The following is a 27,719-nucleotide window of genomic DNA, read 5'->3' as shown; positions in this document are numbered from 1 at the left end:
TGTGTGTGTGTGTGTCTGTGAGAAGATAATAGTTTCTGTGTGTGTGAAGACACCCGCCTCCCCCAGCTTAACAGCTTAAGGGAGAGAATAGATCGGAGCTCACTTCGGAGGACAACTTGGTGGACCGAACTCTGACTTCATGTCTGTTGCTAGGGAAACGTACTCTCTGTTTTGTGGCCGCAGGCCAGAATTGAACCGGGAGCTGCTGAGGCAGGGACTGAGATCTGTACATGGGATGCACGCTCACCAGGCGAGCTACCCAGGCACCACTAGAATAATAACTTTAATAGTCTTTTCATAGTTTCAATCAATACAATCAGGGTGTGATTTGATTATGACGTCGGACTGCTCTCTGCTGTGTGCGTCACCCTGACTTGAAAAGAATAAAAGAAGGAGAATCAGTTTCTCCGCTCAGTTGGGAGGGGGTCACAGTGGGACTATAGAAGGTGAGCAGATCAACGTTAGATCCAGTGTCTCAACCTGTGTTACGCTGAGGTGTGTTTTTATATTATTGATGATTTTTCTTTCACAAAAAAGCTTTTAAAAAGCTGCCAGAAAAAGTTGCATAATTTCTGTTATATGTTTATCCACTAAACGCTGTTAACAATTGCTTTAACAACCAAAAGAATAATCATGATCAACTCTACACAGGTTTCATATTTCAAACTTGCTGCCTACTTTGACATCAGTGTTTTTAGGTATTTATATTTCATGATTGTTATGTCTTTATATATGTTAATAGTTTGTGGCAATATTTTGGGGACTGTGGTTATCTGTATGAACAGAAGCTTACATGAACCTATGTACCTTTTTCTGTGCAGCCTGTTTGTAAATGAACTGTATGGTAGTACAGGGTTGTTTCCATTCCTTCTGGTTCAGATCCTCTCTGACATTCACACTGTTTCTGCTCCGTTCTGTTTCCTGCAGATTTTCTGGATACATATGGAAATGTAGAATTCTTTACCTTAGGAGTCATGTCTTATGACAGATACCTTGCTATCTGTTATCCTCTGCAATATCACACACGTATGACGTCTAACAAGGTTGCCGTGTTTATTGTGTCAGTATGGTTATTCAGTGTACTTGAAGTTGTTGTCCTGATGTCTCTGAGTGTCCCCTTACAGCTGTGTGGCAACATGATTCAAAAAGTGTACTGTGACAACTACTCAATCGTTAAACTGGCATGCTTTGACACAACCGTCAATAACATATTTGGACTTGTGTATATGTTTACTGTATTATTTGCTCTTATAATTCTCATTCTTTACTCCTACATGAGGATTCTTAAAGTGTGTTTTTCTGGTTCTAAACAGACCAGACAGAAAGCTCTCAGTACCTGCACTCCTCACCTCGCTTCTCTACTCAACTTTTCTTTTGGTTCTTTCTTTGAAATAGTACAGAGCAGGTTTGATATGAGCAGTGTACCCATGATGTTGCGCATTTTCTTGTCATTATACTTCCTGACCTGCCAACCAATCTTCAACCCTTTAATGTATGGACTGAAAATGTCTAAAATACGTAGCTTATGTAAAAGTCTTATCTTTGGTAAAGTAATGTAGAACAGGCCTATAGGGCTGGACGATGTTACGTAAAATCATGATTAACTGAAAATTTGAGCTTGATGATGTTGATTAATTCAAGATTTTGTATTTTAATTTTTTTCACTGACAAGGTTTGTACTGTAAACATGCTCAGAGTGCATATCTTAAATTTGTGATGTTAAAATACTTAGAGGAAACACACAGATGAACATGTTTTTGGTTATTTATTGAACATTCCCAACAATTGAAATCACAGCACACGTTTGAAAATAAAGTCTTAAGAAAAAGTCACATTTTAGTTTTAATGTAAAGAGTTGATTTCCTTAAAACGTAGAAGATAAATAACTTGCATTTTCTTTGCAGACAAAACAAATGATTTTAAATATTGGCGTGTTAAAAGTAAAACACAGGGCTTTCAAGTGGGGAGCGGAGTTTGTGTCAAGGAAAAGTTGATAAAACTTTCATCCAGGAAAAGAACGTTATTAGAATACTTCCTCGTTGTTTTGGCGTCCAAACTTAACTGTTGTCGCCAAATGACGGTTATGTTTTTTGTCGGCTGAACACATCTATAACGGCTGCTTTTGGTACAAGCGGTTCCGGATTATTCACTTCCATCCTGGACATCACCGGCTCAGTCTGCTTCCCTCTGGAAGGAGCTACAGGAGCATAAAAAACACAACAAACTGATTGAAAAGCTCTTTCTTTCCATGGGCCATCAGAACACTCAAAAAACAACAAACCATTAACTTACCTTTATTATCACAAGTGCAATAATAGTACAATAATCATACATCATGTGCAATATTTTATGTTGATAATGGTGATGATGATTATTATCATCATTATTATCATTATGGTTATCATCATTAGTTAGGATATTATTCACCTAATAGTGGTAATATACTAAGTACTGACCCTTATGTGTATATGTAGGCCTTTCTTATTTTGTATTTTTTTTCCTTGCCAATTTGTTTGTTACTCTTTAAAAATGTGATAAGGGGGGGACTTAAATAAGCTGAAGCTTCTGACACTACCCTTTGGTTACGACCAATAAACTCATTCATTCATTCAAAGTTGCAATAACTAGAAAAAAGTCATTATAGATGATAGATGATAGTAGTGTTAACAGTGATGTTAATGTGGTTTAAATATTTCCCTAATGTTGCAAAATAAAACATAAAGTTGGTTTGAATCTTTTACTTTTACTTTACGTACGTACATACCTAGGGTGTCGATTCAACGCCGAATCATGAAATAAGCTTAAGAAACAATCTGCACAGCCAATACACCACACCAATAATGCTGACCAGCAGGAAGCTGCAGGGTACCAGCTGTTGATGATCATAGGATACTGCTCAGAGTGATATCACACTATCTCTCAGCCTCCACTGGCCTCTTTAGAAGATAAAAGCATTAACCCTGGTTGAAAGGAAATGTTCAACACTAATATTCTCAGTTCCAGATGTACCAAACTAGATGTACTTCATGAACTGATATTAGAATATAATACATGCTTAAATTGGCACTCAGTTGTTACACTGAAACAGCAGTTTAATTTTCATGATATGAAGTTTATTAGTGGTTTATTATTTTAATACAAGTCCAAACACATTTTTCCCAAGTGTGCAACCCTTCTTTGGATCTGAGGCCCAGTAGGAGGTCCGACTCACTAATGATAACCCAGATACAGCTCTCGCTTTGCGTGTAAAGGGCCAAGAGAAGGGACCTCTTCACCCCATTCTCCCTCAGAACCTCCTACAGTAACTCCTGGGAGATCCATAGCCACAAAACACCCACAGAAGCCTATTTCCAGACGGTTATGAGAACCACGATGGACCCCAGGGTTCTCATTTCTTTAATCAGGTGCGGGATGCAAAGTTAAAGTGTGCCATGCCAAAGCATTACTTAAATACACATCTATAAAATAGAAGGCACAAGCAGTTTTGATTTATAAATTAGTTTCATTAATGTTAGATCATTGTTGAATTGTTAGAGCAATATGTATTATAGTTAGACATATGCACACAAATGCTGCAGGGTAAACTGGTTGTGTTGAATGCTGTGTTCACCCCAAACGCGAGCCAATTTTTTGTGTAGTGCTAAGTCAATGCAAAGACGTGAATAGATGCAAATTCATTGTTTTTAATGGGGTATTTAATCCTCCCAATTATCCTGATCTTAATTGTAGAAGTCCTCCCAAAGGTCCTTCCCAAGTGTTCTACAATATTCCTTTTGTCCCACGGATAGATGGGATGGTTGGCTAAGGATGGAAATGCAGATAATTGGAGATAATGGTAAAACAAAGAAAAATCACTAAGCCCGTGGCAGGGGCGGCTGCCAGGCTCAGCCCAGTGCAGTCGGCCCAGTCCTAATGGTGTCGAAATATTGGCAGTTAAAAGTTCCTTACAGTTAAAGTGGCATTGTGCTCATTGCAAAAGGGCTGTGTGCAATGACTAAGGAAGTGGGTGTACTCTGGGTGAACTCTGATGCACAGAAGGTTAAGCCTGATATGGCATAAAAGTGCATTATGTACCAGACAAATAAGCAGAAAAACAGGAAAGACACTTAAAGTTACGAGAAAGGAAGAGGAAGATGTACCACACAGAGGCCTCAATCCTGGCGTGTGTGTGTGTGTGTGTGTGTGTGTGTGTGTGTGTGTGTGTGTGTGTGAAGATAACAGTTTCTGCCTAGAAACAAGAAGACACCCCCCCTGTGAGGGGAGGATAACAGCTTAAGGGAGAGAATAGATCGGAGCTCACTTCGGAGGACAACTTGGTGGACTGAACTCTGACTTCATGTCTGTTGCTAGGGAAACGTAGTCTCTGTTTTGTGAACCCAGAGCTATGTTGTAACTCTTATGCTGGACTCAGTAAATTTGGCTAACTGAACTCTTTATCTCAGATTGATCCATGTGTTTTGTTAAACTTAAGTCTGCTAGAAAGAAGGCGCAGGAATTAGGTAATTGGAATCAGATTTCTCTGGACTTAGGGCATTATTTCGGACAGAATTCCCATTACAACGGCCCCCCTCCGTCCTGGAGGAAACATTGCATTTTGGGGCCAACTTTTCCCTAGATTTCTTCCGTAATGTCATGCAAGTCGTAACGGAGACAAAAAATCTGCATAATAAATAAGTCAGCAGACCTGAGAGACACTAACAAGCTAACATTAGCTCATCAACTCAGCTAACTTTAGCTTATTAGCACCGCACGAGACATTTGTTTTTATTTCCCAACAACTGACTGATTTGCACCAGAGCTTGCACACACTTCACGTACAAGAGCATAAAGCAAAATTCTGACGTCAAACGTTCCTGTACCGTCGTGTAACATCCAAGTCACTGTAACATTAAACACACAAAACTTGTACTTATGATTCTTATGGAAGAATTAATTTAAAAGGACAAGAAGTTTTTAGTTTTTATTTTTATTTCATTACATATTCATAATAGTAGATGGACCAGAAAGGGGTGAGAGAGAGACAGAGATGGGATGACATGCAGCAAAGGGCAGAAGGTTGGATTCAACACAGGGACCCTGAAAGGACCCGCACTCCACTTGATGAGCTAGAGATCATACCCACAAGAAAGAATTTAAGAAATTTATTAACAGAATTTGGAGCCATTTTACACCTTTTTTGCATAGGAGAGCTGAAGACAGTAAAGGGGGGAATAGGGGGGGAAATGGCATGCAGCAAAAGGCCGCAGGGCAGAGTTGAACCCACAGCTGCTGCAGCAAGGACTGAGCCTCTGTACATGGGATGCACGCTCACCAGGCGATCTACCCAGGCACCCCTAGAATAATAATTTTAATATTTTTTTTTTGTTTCAATCAATACAGACAATCAGCGTGTTATTTGATGATGACGTCGGACTGCTCTCTGCTGTGTGCGTCGCCCTGACTTGAAAAGAATAAAAGAAGGAGAATCAGTTTCTCCGCTCAGTTGGGAGGGGGTCACAGTGGGACTATAGAAGGTGAGCAGATCAACGGTAGATCCAGTGTCTCAACCTGTGTTACACTGAGGTGTGTTTTTATATTTTTGATGATTTTTCTTTGACCAAAAAAGCTTTTAAAAAGCTGCCAGAAAATGTTGCATAATTTCTGTTATATGTTTATCCACTAAACACTGTTAACAATCGCTTTAACAACCAAAAGAATAATCATGATCAACTCTACACAGGTTTCATATTTCAAACTTGGTGCCTACTTTGACATTGGCATTTTCAAGTATTTATATTTCATGATTGTTATGTCTTTATATATGTTAATATTTTGTGGCAATATTTTGGTGACTGTGGTTATCTGTATGAACAGGAGCTTACATGAACCTATGTACCTTTTCCTGTGCAGCCTGTTTGTAAATGAACTGTTTGGTAGTACAGGGTTGTTTCCATTCCTTCTGGTTCAGATCCTCTCTGACATTCACACTGTTTCTGCTTCTCTTTGTTTCCTGCAGATTTTCTGTTTGTATACTTATGGAAATGTAGAATTCTTTACCTTAGGAGTCATGTCTTATGACAGATATCTTGCTATCTGTTATCCTCTGCAATATCACACACGTATGACGTCTAACAAGGTTGCCGTGCTTATTGCGTCCGTATGGTTATTCAGTGTACTTGAAATTGTTGTCATGATATCGTTGAGTGTCACCTTACAGCTGTGTGGGAACACGATTCAAAAAGTGTACTGTGACAACTACTCAATCGTTAAACTGGCATGCTTTGACACAACCGTCAATAACATATATGGACTTGTGTATATCTTTACAGTATTATTTGCTCTTATAATTCTCATTCTTTACTCCTACATGAGGATCCTTAAAGTGTGTTTTTCTGGTTCTAAACAGACCAGACAGAAAGCTGTCAGTACCTGCACACCTCACCTCGCTTCTCTACTCAACTTTTCTTTTGGGTCTTTCTTTGAACTAGTACAAGGCAGATTTAATATGAACAGTTTACCCATCATGTTACGCATTTTTCTGTCATTGTACTGGCTTACGTGCCAGCCGCTCTTCAATCCTGTAATGTACGGACTGAAAATGTCCAAAATCCGTAACATATGTAGAAGTCTTGCTTTTGGTAAAATCATGTAGAACAGGGCTATAGCGCTGGACGATGTCACGTAAAATCATGATTAATTGAACATTTGAGCTTGTTGATGATGATTAATGAAAGATTTTGTATTTTATTATTTTTTTTTCACTAACAAGGTTTGTACTGTAAACATGCTCAGAGTGCATATCTTAAATTTGTGATGTTAAAATACTTAGAGGAAACACACAGATGAACATGTTTTTGGTTATTTATTGAACATTTCCAACAATTGAAATCACAGCACACATTTGAAAAGAAAGTCATAAAGGGGTGATAGAATGCAAAACCGATTTTACCTTTTCATAGTTGAATAATGACAGTTTAGTGGGTAAAAGGACATACATAGAAGCTCAAAATCCCATTCCCACCTCTTTCCTCTGCAAATCTCACAATTTCAAACTGCCTCTGAAAATGTGCGAATCTGAACAACGCTGAAAGTTGACGTCAATTTCTCAAATCCTCCTCATTTGGCTCAACCTTTGTTACGCCCCAAAATTTACATAGGCCACAAACTGATCTGAGGTCAGTTAGTCTTCTGACTCTAGGTCGGGCAGATCTCAGAAATTGTATACATTGGTCATCTGCTATTTTACCATTAAATTCATTTCTGAGACTTTTTTAATGCGAGAAATCAACTATGTAGAGGTCAAATATGGGCCGTTTTACAAAAATGTATGTCTAATTGCAATTTTTGTCCGACTGTGTGTCGGAGTTCAGCGGCCGGTTCTGCCTGTGTAGCTGCCTCGCCACCTGGCCTGCCTTGCTTCACAGACCCCAGCCTGCTATGAGCTCGATTGAGCTCCGTCAGGCTGGCAGCCCACGGCATTCCCTACCCGCGCAAAGTCACAGTATTTTTGGTTAATGGACTACCAAACGCCGCTGCCTGGACAGAGCTCCAGGGCCTGCAGCTCCCCTCTTCCTGCTAAATGCCCAGTGTATGTGAGTGAGAGCGTGGTCAGCGAGCTTGTTACGCCAGCAATCTGTTACCACAGGTTCCAGTTAATCTTATAATGTATGTATTCATAATGTGTTGAGTTATTTAAACAAACGATTGGGGAAATAAACGCTTGTTGTCCGCAAATCTCATTGATAGAGCCCGCGGTGAGCTGGAGTCCATCCAGCTATCTAGCCTCCTCTTAACGAGACCTCTGAAATTCACAAAAATGCATTGAAATTGAAAGTGTTAGCTAAGCTTTATAAGACATTGGAGTAGATGTTATATAAGTGGCGTGACGAAATTCAAACTGTAAATATACTATAGTTATGCCGAAAATGTAGCTAGCTAGCTGCAATCGTTTCCCATTGTATTGAATGGGACATATAGCTAGCTAGCTGCTCGTCCTAACAAGACGCCTTGCGTTCATAAAAATGCCTTAAAATCAAATCGGACACAACAAAATTTAGTTTTATAAGACATTGGGGTAGATGTTATATAAGTGGCATGACGAAATTCAAACTGTAAATATATTATAGTTATGCCGGCAGCTGGCCGCGGAGCCCTGTAGTGCAGTATCCACAAAGTGTGACTTTGCGCTGGGTATGGAGCCCAGCAGGCTGCCGCTTTCTCATCAGACTGCGTGGAGCTAAATATTCATGAACATACCATATTTGGAAGAAAAGCTCTTGTTACAAATAGGGCCAAAACACAGGGATGTATAAGGGCCAATAAAATATCAACCAGACCATTTTCAGCCCAACCAATGTTACAAACCCCATTAGCCCATTAGGAGACCATAAGGAACAGTGTGAAATACCCTATATAATCATTCTATCACCCCTTTAAGAAAAAGTCACATTTTAGTTTTAATGTAAAAAGCAGGTTTCCTTAAAAAGTAGAAAATATATAACTTGCATTTTCTTTGCAGACCAAACAAATTATTTTAAATATTGGCGTGTTAACAGTAAAACACAGGGATTTCGAGTGGGGGAGCGGAGTTCGCGTCAAGGAAAAGTTGATAAAACTTTCATCCAGGTAAAGAATGTTATTAGAATACTTCCTCGTTGTTTTGGCGTCTAAACTTAACTGTTGTCGCCAAATGACGGTTATGTTTTGTCGGCTACACATCTATAACGGCTGCTTTTGGTACAAGCGGTTCCAGATTATTCACTTCCATCCTGGACATCACCGGCTCAGTCTGCTTCCCTCTGGAAGGAGCTACAGGAGCATAAAATACACAACAAACTGATTGAAAAGCTTTCTTTCTATAGGCCATCAGAACACTCCAAAAACAACAAACCATTAACTTACCTTTATTATCACAAGTGCAATAATATTACAATAATCCTACATCATGTGCAATATTTTACCCAAGTGTTTTATGTCTTAAATTGTTCTTGTTTTTATATCTAATGCACCTTCAGTTGTGGAACTCACAGTTTTATTGTATGGGTCTCTTTGCAATGAAGGTTTATCTAACATTATCTTATCTTGAATTTCGGTTTCAATTGCTTTTCGATTAATTGTCCAGCCCTAATTTAGAATATTTACTGTGTCCTGTAACAAAATAATTTAAATCAGTTTCAATCAGGAGAGACATTGTTTGTAGATATGCAAAAATATGTATTGTACAACTGTATAACAAAGTGTACAAAGTCTTTTGGAGATTAGACTCCATCGAATTAATAATATTTTTAAAGGGGTAGAGAACAGGAACATAACCCCCGATGGAGTCTAGACACTGGTGGCGGCGGAGAAGGAGCCCGGTAACCAGACCGAAGAGGCAACGGAGCGGTCTGCCGGGAGAAACATGATGACCGGAGGCGGCAGAGGAGGTGGAGGGTTGAACACTTTGCCTGAAACGACAGCTGACAGCACAGGGAGAGAACAGATTTAAAGCAGAGTTGTAAGGCTGTGATTGGCCCTTGAATTTTGTGGCCAAGTCTGATTGGTTTAAATGAAAGAGTCACTTCTAAACAGCTGATTTGATTAAGAGTGATATCACACATATCACACAATCTCTCAGCCTCCACTGGCCTCTTTAGAAGATACAAGCATTCACATGGGTGAAAGGAAATGTTCAACACTAATATTCTCAGTACCAGATGTACCAAACAAGATGTACTTTATTAATTGATATTAGAATGTAATTGTCAGGGTCCCACCGGCACCAGCACTCACTCCTCCCTCTCATTCTCCAGCACACACTCGCACAAGATCTGCTTCACTACTCCAGTCTGTCTCCTGGTCGTCCGTGACAGTAATACATGCTTTAATTGGCACTCATTTGTTACACTGAAACAGCAGTTTAACTTTTCAAGTGTGCCATGCCAAAGCATTACTCCAATAAACATCTAGAAAATAGAAGGCACGAGCAGTTTTGATTTATAAATTAGTTTCATTAATGTTAGATCATTGTTGAAATGTTAGAGCAATAAGTATTATAGTTAGACACATGCACATAAATGCTGCGGGGTATACTGGTTGTGTTGAATGCTGTGTTCAATGCAAAGACGTGAATAAATGAAAATTCACTATTTTTAATGAGGGTATTTAATCCTCCCCAGTGTCCTGATCTTAATTGTAGAAGTCCTCCCAATAGTCCTTCCCAAGTGTTCTACAATATTCCTTTTGTCCCACGGATAGATGGGATGGGTGTCTAAGGACATAAATTCAGATAATTGGGGATAATGGTAAAATACGAAGAAAAAAAACCCACCAGCCCCGTAGCAGGGGTGGCTGCCATGCTCAGCCCAGTGCAGTGCAATTCTAATGGCCCCCCTCAGCCCTGGAGGAAACTTTGCATTTTGGGGCCAACTTTTCCCTTGATTTCTTCCGTAATGTCATGCAAGTCATAACACAGACAAAACATTTGCATAATAAATAAGTCAGCAGACTTGAGAGACACTAACAAGCTTACGTTAGCTCATCGACACAGCTAACATTAACTTGTTAGCACCGCACAAGACATTCTGACTGACAACTGACTGATTTGTGCCAGACCTTGGCACACTTCATGGACAAGAGTGTCAAGCAAAACTCTGCAACTCCGCAACTGCTGCGGCAAGGACTGAGCCTCTGTACATGGAGCGCACGCTCAACCAGGCGAGCTACCCAGGCACCACTAGGATAATAACTAATAGTTTTTTAATAGTTTCAATCAATACAGACAATTAGGATGTGATTTGATGAGTTTTCGTTCCTACCCTCACCTATGGTCATGAAGGCTGGGTCATGACCGAAAGAACGAGATCCAGGGTACAAGCGGCTGAAATGGGTTTCCTCAGGAGGGTGGCTGGCGTCTCCCTTAGAGATAGGGTGAGAAGCTCACTCATCCGTGAGGAGCTCGGAGTAGAGCCGCTGCTCCTTTGCGTCGAAAGGAGCCAGTTGAGGTGGTTCGGGCATCTGGTAAGGATGCCCCCTGGGCGCCTCCCTAGGGAGGTGTTCCAGGCACGTCCAGCTGGGAGGAGGCCTCGGGGAAGACCCAGGACTAGGTGGAGGGATTATATCTCCAACCTGGCCTGGGAACGCCTCGGGATCCCCCAGTCGGAGCTGGTTAATGTTGCTCGGGAAAGGGAAGTTTGGGGTCCCCTGCTGGAGCTGCTCCCCCCGCGACCCGACACCGGATAAGCGGACGAAGATGGATGGATGGATGGATGGATTGATGATGACGTCGGACTGCTCTCTGCTGTGTGCGTCCCCCTGACTCGAAAAGAATAAAAGGAGGAGAATCGGTGTCTCCGCTCAGTTGGGAGGGGGTCACAGTGGGACTATAGAAGGTGAATTGATCAACGTTAGATTGATCCTGTGTCTCAACCTGTGTTACACTGAGGTGTGTTTTTATATTATTGTTTTTTCTTTCACAAAACAGCTGCCAGAAAATGTTGCATCATTTCTTTTAGATGTTTATCCACTAAACGCTGTTAACAACCAAAAGAATAATCATGATCAACTCTACACGGGTTTTATATTTTGCACTTCTTGCCTACTTTGACACCGGGGTTTTCAAGTATTTATATTTCATAATTGTTATGTCTTTATATATGGTAATAATTTCTGCCAATCTTTTGCTGATTGTGGTTATCTGTATGAACAGAAGCTTACATGAACCTATGTACCTTTTTCTGTGCAGCCTGTTTGTAAATGAACTGTATGGTAGTACAGGGTTGTTTCCATTCCTTCTGGTTCAGATCCTCTCTGACATTCACACTGTTTCTGTTCCCTTCTGTTTCCTGCAGATTTTCTGTTTGTACTCTTATGGAGCTGTAGAATTTTGGACCTTGTCCATCCTGTCTTATGACAGATATCTTGCTATCTGTTATCCTCTACAATATAACACACGTATGACAAATAACATGGTTGCCGTGCTTATTGCTCTAACATGGTTATTTCCATTTTTTGAAATTGCTGTCCCGATATTTTTAAGTTCCTCTTTACAGCTGTGTGGGAACATCATTAACAAAGGTTTCTGTGATAACTATTATGTTGTCAAACTGGCCTGCTCTGACACCACAGTGAACAACATTTATGGACTCATTAACACTTGTCTTGTAATCTTTGTTCCTCTCAGTTTAATCCTTTACACCTACGTGAAGATCCTTAAAGTGTGTTTTTCTGGTTCTAAACAGACCAGACAGAAAGCTCTCAGTACCTGCACACCTCACCTCGCTTCTATACTCAACTTTTCTTTTGGGTGTTCCTTTGAAATATTACAGAGCAGGTTTGATATGAGCAGTGTACCCATGATGTTGCGCATTGTTTTGTCATCGTACTTCCTGACATGCCAACCGATCTTCAACCCTTTAATGTATGGACTGCAAATGTCTAAAATACGTAGCGTATGTAAAAGTCTTATCTTTGGTTAAAAGTAAACTGATGTTAAAGTATGTAAATTATATAACCATAGTATCACGATATTTACTGCGGCAATACTTTAGCAATACATGAACGGCAAGTATTGATCTATTATTCTATCAACTGCACATTATCTTATATCTTTTTTTACAACATTTCACATTTATTCTTTGTCAATTTGTCTGCTTAACAATCCCATTTTGCACCAATAAAAGTGAAACGAGATGAACAAACAGATAATTTTATCTTTTCAGATAAAACAGATGTTGACAAAGTTTTTTCTTTGGGGACATAATTTGAAGTTGGAAAAAGGTAATAAATTGCACACTTGTGATTCCCACCCCTACCTAAAGCCCCATCACATCACAACCTTGACTTTACCAAATAGTTGCATCTAAGAAGTTTTTATGCAGATAAAATAAATTGCAAATATTAAAACAGAATCTGAGTAATTTCGTGTTAATCGATTACAAATTACATAATTACATAGTTATGATGTAATTACATTATAATTACATATCACAGTTTTTGATTATATCAATATACATATACTGTAAAAAAGAGATTCTCTGAAAAATAATGCTGTAAGTTGTACAAGAAAGAACCCTCTAACCTGGTGCATTATTAAAAATAATGTTTACGTTAAGAATTGACCCCAAAGCAGATACATTAATGTACTTTTTATTTAACATGAACACACTACAGCAGTTAAAACAGTAAGTGTAACACATCTGTAAAAATGACCATGGCAGTTTTTCCATTCATTGGAGCATTATTTAGCATTAAATGGATTCCTTAGATCGTCTAGCTTGATATGATACCAATATCTTCACTCTAGCTTTAAAACACAGCCTCTTCAAAGATCGATCTTGGAATTTTATGAATCAATATTGTGCCATTCAAATTAAGATAGAAATTTATTTTTTTATCCCACTCCTAATAACACGGGTTGATGAACTCCCTCTAGCTCAGCAGTTGTGTCACTATGATTTTGTGACATTTTATTAAGTTTTGAGCGAAGCGGCAGCAATAATTCTGCAAGCGTGGACTGCTGCTGCAAAACATAAATGTACGTCCTAACCAGAGGTGGGTAGAGCAGCCAAAACTTGTACTCAAGTAAAAGTACTGTCACTTCAGAATAATATGACTCAAGTAAAAGTAAAAAGTAGTCATCCAAATAATTACTTGAGTAAGAGTAAAAAAGTACTTGGTGAAAAAAACTACTCAAGTACTGAGTAACTGTTGAGTAACGTCTGATGTATTTTTTAACACAAGCATTCAATCAGACAGACAAAAATACTCAATAATCATCTTTAGGCAAATTATAGTTCATCCAATCAATAAAATTAATTAATTAATTCTTTCATTTTAATTAAATTAAAATAAACCAGGTAAATTCAAGTACTTAAAAAATAGGAGGGGGGGGGGATAAAAACAATAACGCATAGAATACCAAAGAGATAAAAAGAAAAGTAACGAGCACGTTGTAGCCTAATGTAGTGGAGTAAGAGTACAGTTTCTTCTTCACAAATCTACTCAAGTAAAAGTAAAAAGTATAGTGATTTAAAACTACTCCTAGAAGTACAATTTTTTCAAAAACGTACTCAAGTAAATGTAACGGAGTAAATGTAACTCGTTACTACCCACCTCTGGTCGCAACTACTGCTTGTACAAGCGATCTATGGGGTTTAACACTGCTATTTATGCATATTTTGTCGTCTTCTGGATTTTTCCTGGCTGAGAATTGGCCTTTAGGAGACATAGCAGGGATCAGGTGGTCTGGAAACTTTGAGTGTCAAAGACATACTTTCCTTCTTTCCAATTCATTTCTATGCACCAAATAAATGTGGAAAATGTTTTTATCTTTGTGAAGGAAAACAAAATTCCCGAGGCAGGTGACAATTTAGAATATATTGGAAATTAATGCAGAAAGTGGGCTTTCACATCAGGGACGTGGGCCAGGATCAGCTAGTGCAGTACCTGTCTAGCAACTGAAACAAATGGATATTGTTATTTATTTCAAACAATCAAACAGTGAATATTAAGGTTGGTTTGGTCAGCAATAAAACTGACAAACACACTCTAAAAACTAAAATCCAAAAGTCAAATCTAAACTAAAATTAAAACTAATTGAAATGTTTTAACTGTAATAGACTTGTGCCAAACCAACATATCCCCCATTCAAAGCAGTCTAAAACAGGGTCTAATTCAGGGTACAGTTCCCAGAATGTAATGCATATGTAATATCCTATCTGACCACAATATGGCAGCATAAAGAAACTTTCAAATCATATCATTCTCCACCTGAAGATAATACTGATAATTATTTTCATTATTAATTTAATCTATAAAATATCTGAAAATGTTGGAAGATTTATTCATATAAAGCACAAAAAGTAAGGACATTTGTGTTTGGTAGATTATTTCTCTGTGGTAACAATGCTTTTTACCATAAATCAGATTCCCTTGGAAAGCCTGTTTAGTTCCCTTTCAATTAGTGCCCCATTTGTAAGGAACATGCATTTGTGGGATGAGCAGCTCAGCAGCACTGAGTATGTGGGTTGGTCTCTGCCAATGCCAAACAGCTTATTCTGCCATTGACTCACTTAGTGTTTGGCGGATTGGATGATTGAAGTTTGAAGAAACAAAACATATTGGCAATTGGACAATTTATTAATTTCACAAACAGGAATAGCATGTGGAAGATCCACACACAGCCATGGCACCTCCTCATGCTGATCACTAGCCTGGTCACACACTGCTGTGGGATGGCATCCCATTCTTCAACCAGCATTTGTCGCAAGTCAGCCAACGTGGTTGTGTTGGTCACTCTGGCATGAACAGCACCCCCAAGCTGATCTCACAAGTGTTCAATGGGGTTGAGGTCAGGACTGCTGGTTGCTAAATTAAACTACTCAGCAGTTGCTGAGCAAATAAAACATTCTCTAAAAAGTTTAATCACATCATCACTTTGTCACTGGTGTAAAAGGCTACATTCATATTGAAAATATTATTTAGCAGGATTCACTGTTGACTTTATGGATTTACTTGGCCCAATACCTGTAAAGGTTGATTGCAGGCCGTTCTCCTTCCCAGGGCGTCAAATACCAACTTTTAGTTACAGCCCTCAGCGTTTGATAGGGTTCGACATTAAGTATGGAACAATGGCACATGGCCACAAAAAGTTACTCTGTGGCCACCAAATATTACCAGTAGGTGGCTCCCTGTGGCCACCATGCAGTTCTCTCTTGTGAAGGAGACCAGTATGTAGTGTTCCTTTTTGTTTTTTTAATAAATAATCATATATTTTCATTCTGTTAATGTAATTGTATTCATAGAAGTGTTACAGTTAAGGAAGGCATTGTTAAGTTGCATAAATCACAATTGGTCATGATTCAGAACAGCCACTCTGTTTTTTTGTTTAAATTTTCCACTGTAAATAAGTGTGTAAGACCAACTTGTTCTCTTGGGGAAAATCTAACACAGTGGTGGTCTTCCAGGGCCTAGAGAGAATACCTGCACTTTCCAGGCATCTCTGACTCTGTGTGACTCAAGGCCTGATCTAGTGGTTTGGTTCCAGAAACGGCCCTGTGCATACAGATGAGCCCAACTATTGGATATTTAGTTGGTATTGTCAACACTCTTCTTTAGCTCCAGCTCAACATGCTAAGGCCTCTGACCTTGCCTGCCATTTTGGGAGCCATAAATCAAAAACTTTATGCTCATTCTTGTGGATCACCAACCCACTGGGCAATGACTTCACTTGGTTTATTGCACTAAGCCTGAATAGAGCTCAACAGTGACCACCCACTTTTTACTTCCTCAGACTATTTCGAAGAGGCATTGTCACTGTGTTAAGGATTCCGAATGGTTAAAGAAATGCAAACAATGCTAGCTATTGAGACCATAAAATCATTATGAAAATGTTTACTGAGGTGATAAATCAAGTGGTAACTAAAATCACATTATATTGCAGCTTTTTGAATAAACAATTCTATATATACAGTGAGGAAAATAAGTATTTGAACACCCTGCTATTTTGCAAGTTCTCCCACTTAGAAATCATGGAGTGGTCTGAAATTGTCATCGTAGGTGCATGTCCACTGTGAGAGACATAATCTAAAAAAAAAAAAATCCTAACTATTTATTTGTATGATACAGCTGCAAATAAGTATTTGAACACCTGTCTATCAGCTAGAATTCTGACCCTCAAATACCTGTTAGTCTGTCTTTAAAATGTCCACCTCCACTCCATTTATTATCCTAAATTAGATGCACCTGTTTGAGGTCGTTAGCTGCATAAAGACACCTGTCCACCCCATACAATCAGTAAGAATCCAACTACTAACATGGCCAAGACCAAAGAGCTGTCCAAAGACACTAGAGACAAAATTGTACACATCCACAAGGCTGGAAAGGGCTATGGGGAAATTGCCAAGCCGCTTGGTGAAAAAAGGTCCACTGTTGGAGCAATCATCAGAAAATGGAAGAAGCTAAACATGACTGTCAATCTCCCTCGGACTGGGGCTCCATGCAAAATCTCACCTCGTGGGGTCTCAATGATCCTAAGAAAGGTGAGAAATCAGCCCAGAACTACACGGGAGGAGCTGGTCAATGACCTGAAAAGAGCTGGGACCACCGTTTCCAAGGTTACTGTTGGTAATACACTAAGACGTCATGGTTTGAAATCATGCATGGCACGGAAGGTTCCCCTGCTTAAACCAGCACATGTCCAGGCCCGTCTTAAGTTTGCCAATGACCATTTGGATGATCCAGAGGAGTCATGGGAGAAAGTCATGTGGTCAGATGAGACCAAAATAGAACTTTTTGGTCATAATTCCACTAACCGTGTTTGGAGGAAGAAGAATGATGAGTACCATCCCAAGAACACCATCCCTACTGTGAAGCATGGGGGTGGTAGCATCATGCTTTGGGGGTGTTTTTCTGCACATGGGACAGGGCGACTGCACTGTATTAAGGAGAGGATGACCAGGGCCATGTATTGCGAGATTTTGGGGAACAACCTCCTTCCCTCAGTTAGAGCATTGAAGATGGGTCAAGGCTGGGTCTTCCAACATGACAATGACCCGAAGCACACAGCCAGGATAACCAAGGAGTGGCTCTGTAAGAAGCATATCAAGGTTCTGGCGTGGCCTAGCCAGTCTCCAGACCTAAACCCAATAGAGAATTTTTGGAGGGAGCTCAAACTCGTGTTTCTCAGCGACAGCCCAGAAACCTGACTGATCTAGAGAAGATCTGTGTGGAGGAGAGGGCCAAAATCCCTCCTGCAGTGTGTGCAAACCTGGTGAAAAACTACAGGAAACGTTTGACCTCTGTACTCGCAAACAAAGACTACTGTACCAAATGTTAACATTGATTTTCTCAGGTGTTCAAATACTTATTTGCAGCTGTATCATACAAATAAATAGTTAAAAAATCATACATTGTGATTTCTGGATTTTGTTTTTTAGATTCTCTCACAGTGGACATGCACCTACGATGACAATTTCAGACCCCTCCATGATTTCTAAGTGGGAGAACTTGCAAAATAGCAGGGTGTTCAAATACTTATTTTCCTCACTGTATGTATATATATATATATATATATATATATATATATATATATATATATATATATATATATATATATATATATATATATAAAAATAAAACATAACTATATTAGGCCTATTAATATTGACAAATGATTACTCGTACTAATCAATGTTTGCTTATTTTTTGCTTTACTGACCAATGTTGTTTTGTAATATGGTCAGAATAGATGATCAGATATCAGTTAGATGTGTCCCGTGGTAATGAGGCCTGACTGACTGATGATGTGCACACCCTCTGACTTGAAGAGTTTAAAAGAAGCAGACACGGAGTTTCCTCTCAGTTTTAAAGCAGTGACAGCATGACTGCAGCTAGACAGCTGATGAATGTAAGATGTTCGCCATGTCGTAAACTGTCAGATCTGTCATTTCTAACCTTAACATTATATTGACTTTGAATAAAGTAAATGGTAAGTTTGAAGAGTCTGTGTTATTATGAGAATTCATGTCTATACTGTTTCCAGGCTGAATATTGCTTGTGTGTTAATGCAGTGAGTCCAGAATGAGCATACATGTGTAAAAGTTTGATTTCTGCTAACCTCCTACAAAATGTAACATTGTCAAATGTCCATCCTGTGCATACTTGAAAGGTTGTGTTGTGAACCAAACGGATGATCATGATAAACTCTACACAGGTTTCATATTTCACTTTTAATGCATACTTTAATATTGGGCTCTTTAAATACTTACTTTTTCTGATCATTATGTGTTTTTATGCTTTAATAGTTTGTGCCAATCTTTTGCTGATTGTGGTTATCTGTATGAACAGGAGCTTACATGAACCTATGTACCTTTTTCTGTGCAGCCTGTTTGTAAATGAACTGTATGGTAGTACAGGGTTGTTTCCATTCCTTCTGGTTCAGATCCTCTCTGACATTCACACTATTTATGCTCCCTTCTGTTTCCTGCAGATTTTCTGTTTGTATACTTATGCAGCTATACAATTAATTAATTTATCCATCATGTCTTATGACAGATATCTTGCTATCTGTTATCCTCTGCAATATAACACACGTATGACATCTAACAAGGTTGCCATGCTTATTGCTCTAACATGGTTATTTCCATTTTTTGCAACTGCCGTCCCGATATTTTTAAGTTCCTCTTTACAGCTGTGTGGGAACATCATTAACAAAGTTTATTGTAACAACTATTATGTTGTCAAACTGGCCTGCTCTATCGACACAGTGAACAACATTTATGGACTCTTTATCACTTGTCTTTTAGGCTTTGGTCCTCTCAGTTTAATCCTTTACACCTACATGAAGATCTTTAAAGTTTGTTTTTCTGGTTCTAAACAGACCAGACAGAAAGCTGTCAGTACCGGTACACCTCACCTCGCTTCTCTACTCAACTTTTCATTTGGTTCTTTCTTTGAAATAGTACAGAGCAGGTTTGATATGAGCAGTGTACCCATGATGTTGCGCATTTTTATGTCATTATACTTTCTGACTTGCCAACCGATCTTCAACCCTTTAATGTATGGACTGCAAATGTCTAAAATACGTAGTTTATGTAAAAGTTTCGTCTTTGGTAAAATGTAAACTGATGTTAACGAGCATACTGCTGGTTGGTGAACCCGCGAATAATTTTTTTATAGAAACATTATGTAGAAACTAGAAATAACAACCATCTGTGAGAAACTGTGTTATGTTGTAAGAACCGGTGTAGAAATGTTTAAGGTGCTTTGTTGTAAATTGTCTTAGAGGAACTTGAAAAGCGCTATATGTTAATGTTACGGGTAGGAGGAAATATTTATACACCACAGTATCACAATATTTTCTGTGGCAATACTGTAGCAATACAGGGACGGCAAGTATTGATCTATTATTGGGATCCATTGCACATGTATCTTTTTTAAAACATTTGACATTCATTTTTTTGTCAATTTGTCTGCTTAACAATCCCATTTTGCACTAATAAAAGTGAAACGAGATGAACAAACAGAGAATGTTATCTTTTCAGATAAAACAGATGTTGACAAAGTTTTTCTCAATGGGGACATAATTTGAAGTTGGGAAATGGTAAAGAATTGCAATAGACCTCTTGTGATTCCCACCCCTACTTAAAACCCCATCACATTGACTTTACCAAATTGTTCCATCTAAGAAGTTTTTATGTAATAAAATAAATTGCAAATATTAAAACAGAGACGGAGTAATTTCTGCTGCTCCAGGGCTTCCTTGTAAAAGAGATTTGACTATCTCAATGGGACATCACCTGATAAAATAAAGGATAAATAAAAAAATAAAAAATAAAATAAAAAATAAATAATTTCGTGTTAATCGATTACAAATTGCCCGTAATTACATCATCACTACCTATATCACAGTTTTTGATTATATTAATATACATATACTGTAAAAAAGGAGATTCTCAAAAAAATAATGCTGTAAGTTGTACAAGGAACCCTCTAACCTGGTGCATTATTAAAAATAAAGTTTACGTTAAGAATTGACCCCAAGCAGGTAAATGAATGTACTTTTTTTTTAACATGAACACACTACAGAAGTCAAAACAAAGAGTAACATGTCTGTAAAAATGACCATGGCAGTTTTTCCCTTGCCAAAATTTGGCCTATCTTCTGAGAAACCAGACATAGCTATTGCTTTGGGTGTACAGGCCAAGAGAAGGTACCGCTTCACCCCATTCTCCCACAGTAAATCCTGGGAGAGGCAGAGCCATGACACAACCCCCAGAAGCCTATTTCCAGACTGTTATAAGAACCACGATGGACCCCAGGTTTCTATTTTCTTTAATCAAAGTGAAGGGCGCAAAGTGAATTAAAGTGTGCCATGCCAAAGCATTACTTGAAAAAACATCTAGAACATAAAAGGCATGAGCAGTTTTGATTTACAAATTAGTTTTGTTAATGTTAGATCATTGTTGAATTGTTAGAGCAATAAGTATTATAGTTAGACACATGCACACAAATGCTGCGGGGTAAACTGGTTGCGTTGACCAAGTGGCAGCAGATAAAGCATCAATCATCACATCCATACATATATTAAATAGACCCATCAAGACAATACAGTAATAAAAAACACGTACTAAGATTCACATCTGAGCCATTTTTTCCGTGCCTGCTTAAAACCTCCTAAACTTCTGACCATCTTTAGATTTACAGGCAACCTGTTCCACAGGCTTGTTTCTACATACAAAAAGTACTCCTTACCTAAATTACTTTTAACTCTAGGAGGTATAAAATCTGTAGAGTTGCCCCTGGTGGAGTAGCTGTGAACATCTCTCACTCTGTTAAAATTATTTATTAAATTTTTGGGGACAGCCCAATGCACAGTCCTATCTACGATGCACAAGTGAATCTGAGAGACTCGATCTTCTACTTTTAACCACCCAAGTCTCAAAATGAGAAGTGTCAAGATGAGATCTCATGGGGAGGTTCAGAATAAGCCTTATAACCTTATTTGGAGCAGTCTGAAGCATATGTTTCAATTTGCTTTAAGACAACACTGTACCATGAGCAGCATGTATAGTCAAGTCAACATCGCTTTCTTGTCCAGAAACCTTGAGATTCTGGCCAAGAAACATACTCTTTGATTTACCTTGACAAGTACCTTTTGCCCTTGGCGCAGTCCAGCACCCAACCAAGGTAACTCACTAAGTCCTTTGATTTATCTCATTATCTCCAACTACAACCTTAAAACCAGGGGATCCTTTCAGTTTTATCTTTGACCCAAACAGTATGGCTTCCGTGTTCCCTAAGTGAAGCGATAACCTATTATCTGACATACATCAGTTGACATTCAACATGAGATTTCTTTCAACTATGTTTTTATCTTTATGAGCAACCAATAACGTAGAATCATCTGCATATAAAAAACGTTCACATGAACAATTGAGCACTGCTTTCTTTATCTTTCGAATGCAGAAAACCATAGAATGATCATTAAATACATAATTAATTACCCCACTTTCTGCTATTCTAGACTTTTCTGACACTACTAGAACATGCTCAATAATAGTTTGAGTGGAAGAACAGACACGCGTTTGTTCTTTGATCAGCTGAAAAATTCATTAATGCCGGAAAGGTCAGTCTTTCGAGTATCAGTATTTAAATCTCTTATAATGATAACTTCTGATTTAACAAAGTCCATACACTTTGAGCAGAGTTCTTCCAGAAGTTCATAAATGTCTGGTCATGTGGCCTGTAGCATGCTCCAACTAAGATAGGCATGCTCTTCTGCAACAAAATGTTTAACCACACCGCTTCAATTTGGTCATTATGCAAGTCCGTCCTCTGATTAAAACCAATGTCAAAACTCACATAAACACACACACACCGGTAATGCTGATAATTGGCATAATGGTGAAAAACAATAAAAATTAAAGCTGCGAGTAGCAATGGACGGGCCCTCGTGCCTCGGCGCGCGTCGGGGTTACCGGCTGACGGCGCTCCTTGCGACCGTGCATTTGCGCGGCACTCAGACGCCGCATATCGTCAACAATGAAAAGGGAACTCCCCGCCGAGTTCGATACCTCACAGAAGACTCTACATCATACGGTTCATTAGCTGTGAAATGGGGCATGGCTAAAGCATAGGGGGCGGGTCAAACCATCACCAATTAAAAAGGAAGTCTCTGCTGAGTTCAATGATACCTCACACAAGGGTTATACCTTAAACGGGTTCAAATGTTATAAAAGGGGGCGTGGCCTGAGTAAGTGGGCATGGCCATATTATAGGGGGCGGCTCAGTATCACATGTAGACCACACATTCTGAGTTTCATGCAAATCGGATGATGTTGGTCATAGAAGGCGCATTTCCTGTTGCCAGCGGGGGGCACTATTATCAAAAGTCAATTTTGGCCTGTAGGTGTCCTCAGGCCTGGACCCTTGTCAATCATGACAAATTTCGGGCAGATACGACAACGTACACTCAACAACTTCTTTGTTCTTTGTTCGCTAAACACTCAAAATGCCACGCCACGTCCACACCGTCTGACAAAAAGTTTTCTTTTAATAACTTTTCATCGTTAAGGTGTTGGGATGGTACAGACCAAGTTTGAAGTCCATCGGAAGAAATCTCTAGGAGGAGTTCGTTAAAGTATAGCACATTGACTTTTAGGCCAACTTCCTGTTGCCAATAGGGGGCGCTACGACTTTAAGTAAATATCGGCCGCCATTTGTCCTCAGGGTTGGACTCTTATGAATCCTGAAAAGCTTCGAGCCAGTTGGACAACGTACACTGGAGTTACACCCACTTCCTGTTTCGGCGGCGAAACGCACAAAATGTCCGCCCCGCCATGGCCACGCCCTATGACGAAAGGTTTTTCTTTTAACAACTTTTAATCTTTAACTTCTTAAGATGGCACAGACCAAGTTTGAAGTTGATCGGATGAAATCTCTAGGAGGAGTTCGTTAAAGTACGACATGTGGAAATTGCCAAAATCGCACTAATTTCAAACATTGAAATCAAAATGGCGGACTTCCTTTTGGGTTTAGGATATGGCTCTAATGAAGGTTTTTGTACATCTTGACATGTTACAAATGTGTACCAAGTTTCGTGAGTCAACGTTAAACGCACTGCAGGGGCTCAATTTTTTTAACTTTCTAGGGGGCGCTAGCGAGCCATTTTTGTGTGCCTATTTTTAGGAAACCCTTAAAATACGTAAATTTGCACCAGACTTGATGCGACCGCCAAATTTGGTGAGTTTTTGAATAGGGTAAGGCCCTCAAAAAGTCAATTAATTTGACGGGAAAAACAATAATTCCTTCAGTTTCAATAGGGCCTTCGCCGCTGTCAGCGCTTGGGCCCTAAAAATCACCAGCCCCGTGGCTGGGGCGGCTGCCAGGCTCAGCCCAGTGCACTTGTCCCAGTTCTAATGGCCCCCTCCGCCCTGGTAGCCTGACAAGCCAGACCCACATCAAGATGTTGAGTCTGGGAACTCACAATTGACGGAGCTCAATCCGAGAGGCGGGATAAACGGTTGTCTTTCAAATTCCCTCTGCACGCAATAGGATAATCCTACAACCAGGCAGAGCAACGAAGAAGGTAGCGAAGCTTGTTGATAGATTAAACTTTTGCCGTATCCAGTCGGCAAAACTCCGAACACATCTTCCTTTTTTAAGAATGACTTCAGTGCCGTTCTTTGTTCTTTTCTCAAAGAAAAGCTTAACTCCAAGTCTTACAGAAGACCGCTGTTCCAAGCAGCAGCAGCCATAAGCCCCGCCCACCGACTCTATACACAATGTGATTGGCCTGACCAGAGTTTCGGACTGCCCCTGACTTGAAAAGAATAAAAGAAGTAGAATCAGTGTCTGCGCTCAGTTGGGAGGGGGTCACAGTGTGACTACAGAAGGTGAGTTGATCAACGTCTCAACCTATGTTACACTGTGGTGTGTTTGTGTTTTTTCTTTCACAAAAAAGCATTTAAAAAGCTGCCAGAAAATGTTGCATTATTTCTGTTATTTGTTTGTCCACTTACCACTGTTAACAATCTCTTTAACAACCAAAAGAATAATCATGAGCAACTCTACACAGGTTTCATATTTCAAACTTGCTGCCTACTTTGACACCGGGGTTTTCAAGTATTTCTATTTCATGATTGTTATGTCTTTATATATGTTAATAGTTTGTGCCAATTTTTTACTGATTGTGGTTATCTGTATGAACAGGAGCTTACATGAACCTATGTACCTTTTTCTGTGCAGCCTGTTTGTAAATGAACTGTTTGGTAGTACAGGGTTGTTTCCATTCCTTCTGGTTCAGATCCTCTCTGACTTTCACACTGTTTCTGCTCCATTCTGTTTCCTGCAGATTTTCTGTGTGTATACTTATGTGTGCGTAGAATTTGCTAACTTGGCTGTCATGTCTTATGACAGATATCTTGCTATCTGTTATCCTCTGCAATATAACACTCGTATGACATCTAACAAGGTTGCCGTGCTTATTGTGTCCGTATGGTTATTCAGTGTACTTGAAGTTGTTGTCATAATGTCTCTGAGTGTCCCCTTACAGCTGTGTGGGAACATGATTCAAAAAGTGTTCTGTGACAACTACTCAATCGTTAAACTGGCATGCTTTGACACAACTGTCAATAACATATATGGAATTGTGTTTACGTTAACAGGATTATTTGGTCTTATAATTCTCATTCTTTATTCCTACATGAGGATCCTTAATGTGTGTTATTCTGGTTCTAAACAGACCAGACAGAAAGCTGTCAGTACCTGCACACCTCACCTTCTTTCTCTGCTCAACTTTTCTTTTGGGGGTTTCTTTGAAGTAACGCAAGGCAGATTTAATATGAACCACTTACCCATCATGTTACGCATTTTTCTTTCATTGTACTGGCTTACGTGCCAGCCACTCTTTAATCCTGTAATGTACGGACTAAAAATGTCCAAAATCCGTAACATATGTAGAAATCTTGCTTTTGGTAAAAGAATGTAGAACAGGCCTATAGGGCTGGACGATGTTACCTAAAGTCACAATTAATTGAATATTTTACCCTGATGATGATTAATGACAGTGATGTTATTTTTTTTTTCACTGATGAGGTTTGTACTGTAAACATGCTCAATTATTAGAGGAATTATTTTATTTCTAATGAAAGAGTGCTTATCTTAACTTTGTGATGTTAAAATACTTAGAGGAAACACACAGATGAACATGTTTTTGGTTATTTATTGAATATTTCCAACAATTGAAATCACAGCACATATTTGAAAAGAAAGTCTTAAGAAAAAGTCACATTTTAGTATTAATGTAAAAAGCAAGTTTCCCTAAAAACTAGAAAATAAATAACTTGCATTTTCTTTGCAGACAAAACAAATGATTTGAAATATTGACGTGTTAAAAGTAAAACACAGGGCTTTTGATTAGGGGAGCGGATTTCATGTCGAGGAAAAGTTGATAAGACTTTCACCCAGGAAACGGATGTTCAAATACTTCCTCGTTGTTTTGGCGTCTAAACTTAACTGTTGTTTCCGTATGATGGTTATGTTTTGTTGGCTTAACTCAAAATAACGGCTGCTTTTGGTACAAGCTGCTCAAGATTATTCAGGACCACATCCACCCTGGACATCACCGGCTCAGTCTCCTTCCCTCAGGAAGGAGGTACAGGAGAATAAAAAACAGAACAAACTGATTGAAAAGCTCTTTCTTTCCATGGGCCATCAGAACATACAAGAAACATTCAAACCATTAACTTACCTTTATTATCACAAGTACAATAATATTACAATAATCATACATCATGTGCAATATTTTACCTGTCCCGTCCTAAGTGTTTTATGTCTTAAATTGTTCTTGTTTTAGTTATTAATCATTTATCTTGTTTTTATATCTAATGCACCTTCAGTTGTGGAACTTACAGTTTTATTGTATGGGTCTCTGTGCAATGACTGTAAAGGTTTATCTAACATTATCTTATCTTGAATTTTGGTTTCAATTGCTTTTCGATTAATTGTTCAGCCCTAATTTAGAATATTTACTTACTTTTCTAGTTATTCCAACTAACTAACTAACTAAGTTGGAATAACTAGAAAAAAAGTCACTGATGATAGTGGTGTTATCAGTAATGTTAATGTGGTTGAAATGTTTCCCTAATGTTGTAAAATAAAACATATACTGTAAATAAAGTTGGTTTGAATCTTTCACTGACTGGTTTTCAGTCACTAAACATCGCCTGCATCGCCGTGATGTGAAGTTACATTTCTCAGGAGGTTCACATCAGGCAACAGCGTAGGGTTATGCGTTGTAAGTGTACAACCCTTCTTTGGATCTGAGGCCCAGTCGGAGGTCCAACTCACTACAGAGAACCCAGACACAACTCTCGCTTTGGGTGTACAGGCCAAGGGACCGCTTCACTCCATTCTCCCACAGAACCTCCTACAGTAACTCTCGGGAGATGTCTCTGACACATAGAAGGTTAAGACTTTTATGGCAAAAGAGTGCATTGTGTACCAGACAGATAAGCAGAAAAACAGGATCGACAGTTAAAGTTAGGAGATCGGAAGAGGAAGTTGCACCACACACAGGCCCCAATCCTGGCGTGTGTCCATCCATCCATCTTCATCCGCTTATTTGGTGTCGGGTCGCAGAGGGAGCAGCTCCAGCAGGGGACCCCAAACTTCCCTTTCCCGAGCCACATTAACCAGCTCCGACTGGGGGATCCCGAGGCGTTCCCAGACCAGGTTGGAGATATAATCCCTCCACCTAGTCCTGGGTCTTCCCCGAGGCCTCCTCCCAGCTGGACGTGCCTGAAACACCTCCCTAGGGAGGCGCCCAGGGGGCATCCTTACCAGATGTCCGAACCACCTCAACTGACTCCTTTCGACGCAAAGGAGCAGCGGCTCTACTCCGAGCTCCTCACGGATGACTGAGCTTCTCACCCTATCTCTAAGGGAGAACAAAGTCAATATTTCCAAAGTAAAAGATGAACAGTCCTGTACCCTGGGGGCTAGTGGGGACCACCCTCCTGAGGAAACCCATTTTGGCCGCTTGTACCCTGGATCTCGTCCTTTCGGTCATGACCCAGCCTTCATGACCATAGGTGAGGGTAGGAATGAAAACTGACCGCACCAGCTGCGCCGATTCTCCGACCAATCTCCCGCTCCATTGTCCCCTCACTCGCGAAGAAAACCCCAAGGTACATAAACTCCTTCACTTGGGGTAAGGACTCATTCCCTACCTGGAGTAAGCACTCTATCGGTTTCCTGCT

The 27,719-nt window shown here is 39.5% G+C and overlaps 4 protein-coding genes and 1 pseudogene across 4 annotated transcripts; all 5 read left to right on the top strand.

Moving 5' to 3' along the window:
• Nucleotides 1-633: 633 nt before the first annotated feature.
• On the top strand, nucleotides 634-1,559 carry LOC114552982 (olfactory receptor 6N1-like; annotated as a pseudogene).
• A 4,142-nt stretch (nucleotides 1,560-5,701) lies between these two features.
• On the top strand, nucleotides 5,702-6,631 carry LOC114552981 (olfactory receptor 6N1-like). The gene has a single exon (XM_028574076.1). It carries the CDS (start codon nucleotides 5,702-5,704, stop codon nucleotides 6,629-6,631), a length of 930 nt encoding a protein of 309 aa, XP_028429877.1.
• A 4,882-nt stretch (nucleotides 6,632-11,513) lies between these two features.
• Nucleotides 11,514-12,434, top strand: LOC114552980 (olfactory receptor 10A6-like). The gene has a single exon (XM_028574075.1). It carries the CDS (start codon nucleotides 11,514-11,516, stop codon nucleotides 12,432-12,434), a length of 921 nt encoding a protein of 306 aa, XP_028429876.1.
• A 6,305-nt stretch (nucleotides 12,435-18,739) lies between these two features.
• On the top strand, nucleotides 18,740-19,579 carry LOC114552979 (olfactory receptor 52D1-like). Its single transcript, XM_028574074.1, has one exon. It carries the CDS (start codon nucleotides 18,740-18,742, stop codon nucleotides 19,577-19,579), a length of 840 nt encoding a protein of 279 aa, XP_028429875.1.
• A 4,938-nt stretch (nucleotides 19,580-24,517) lies between these two features.
• LOC114552978 (olfactory receptor 142-like) lies at nucleotides 24,518-25,447 on the top strand. The gene has a single exon (XM_028574072.1). The coding sequence runs from the start codon at nucleotides 24,518-24,520 to the stop codon at nucleotides 25,445-25,447; it is 930 nt and encodes a 309-aa protein (XP_028429873.1).
• The last annotated feature ends 2,272 nt before the right edge of the window (nucleotides 25,448-27,719 follow it).

Source organism: Perca flavescens, chromosome 3 (genome assembly GCF_004354835.1).
Source record: "Perca flavescens isolate YP-PL-M2 chromosome 3, PFLA_1.0, whole genome shotgun sequence".
NCBI classification, from domain to species: domain Eukaryota; kingdom Metazoa; phylum Chordata; class Actinopteri; order Perciformes; family Percidae; genus Perca; species Perca flavescens.
Note: the sequence above shows the minus strand (reverse complement) of the source record. Positions and strands in the feature narration are given on the sequence as shown.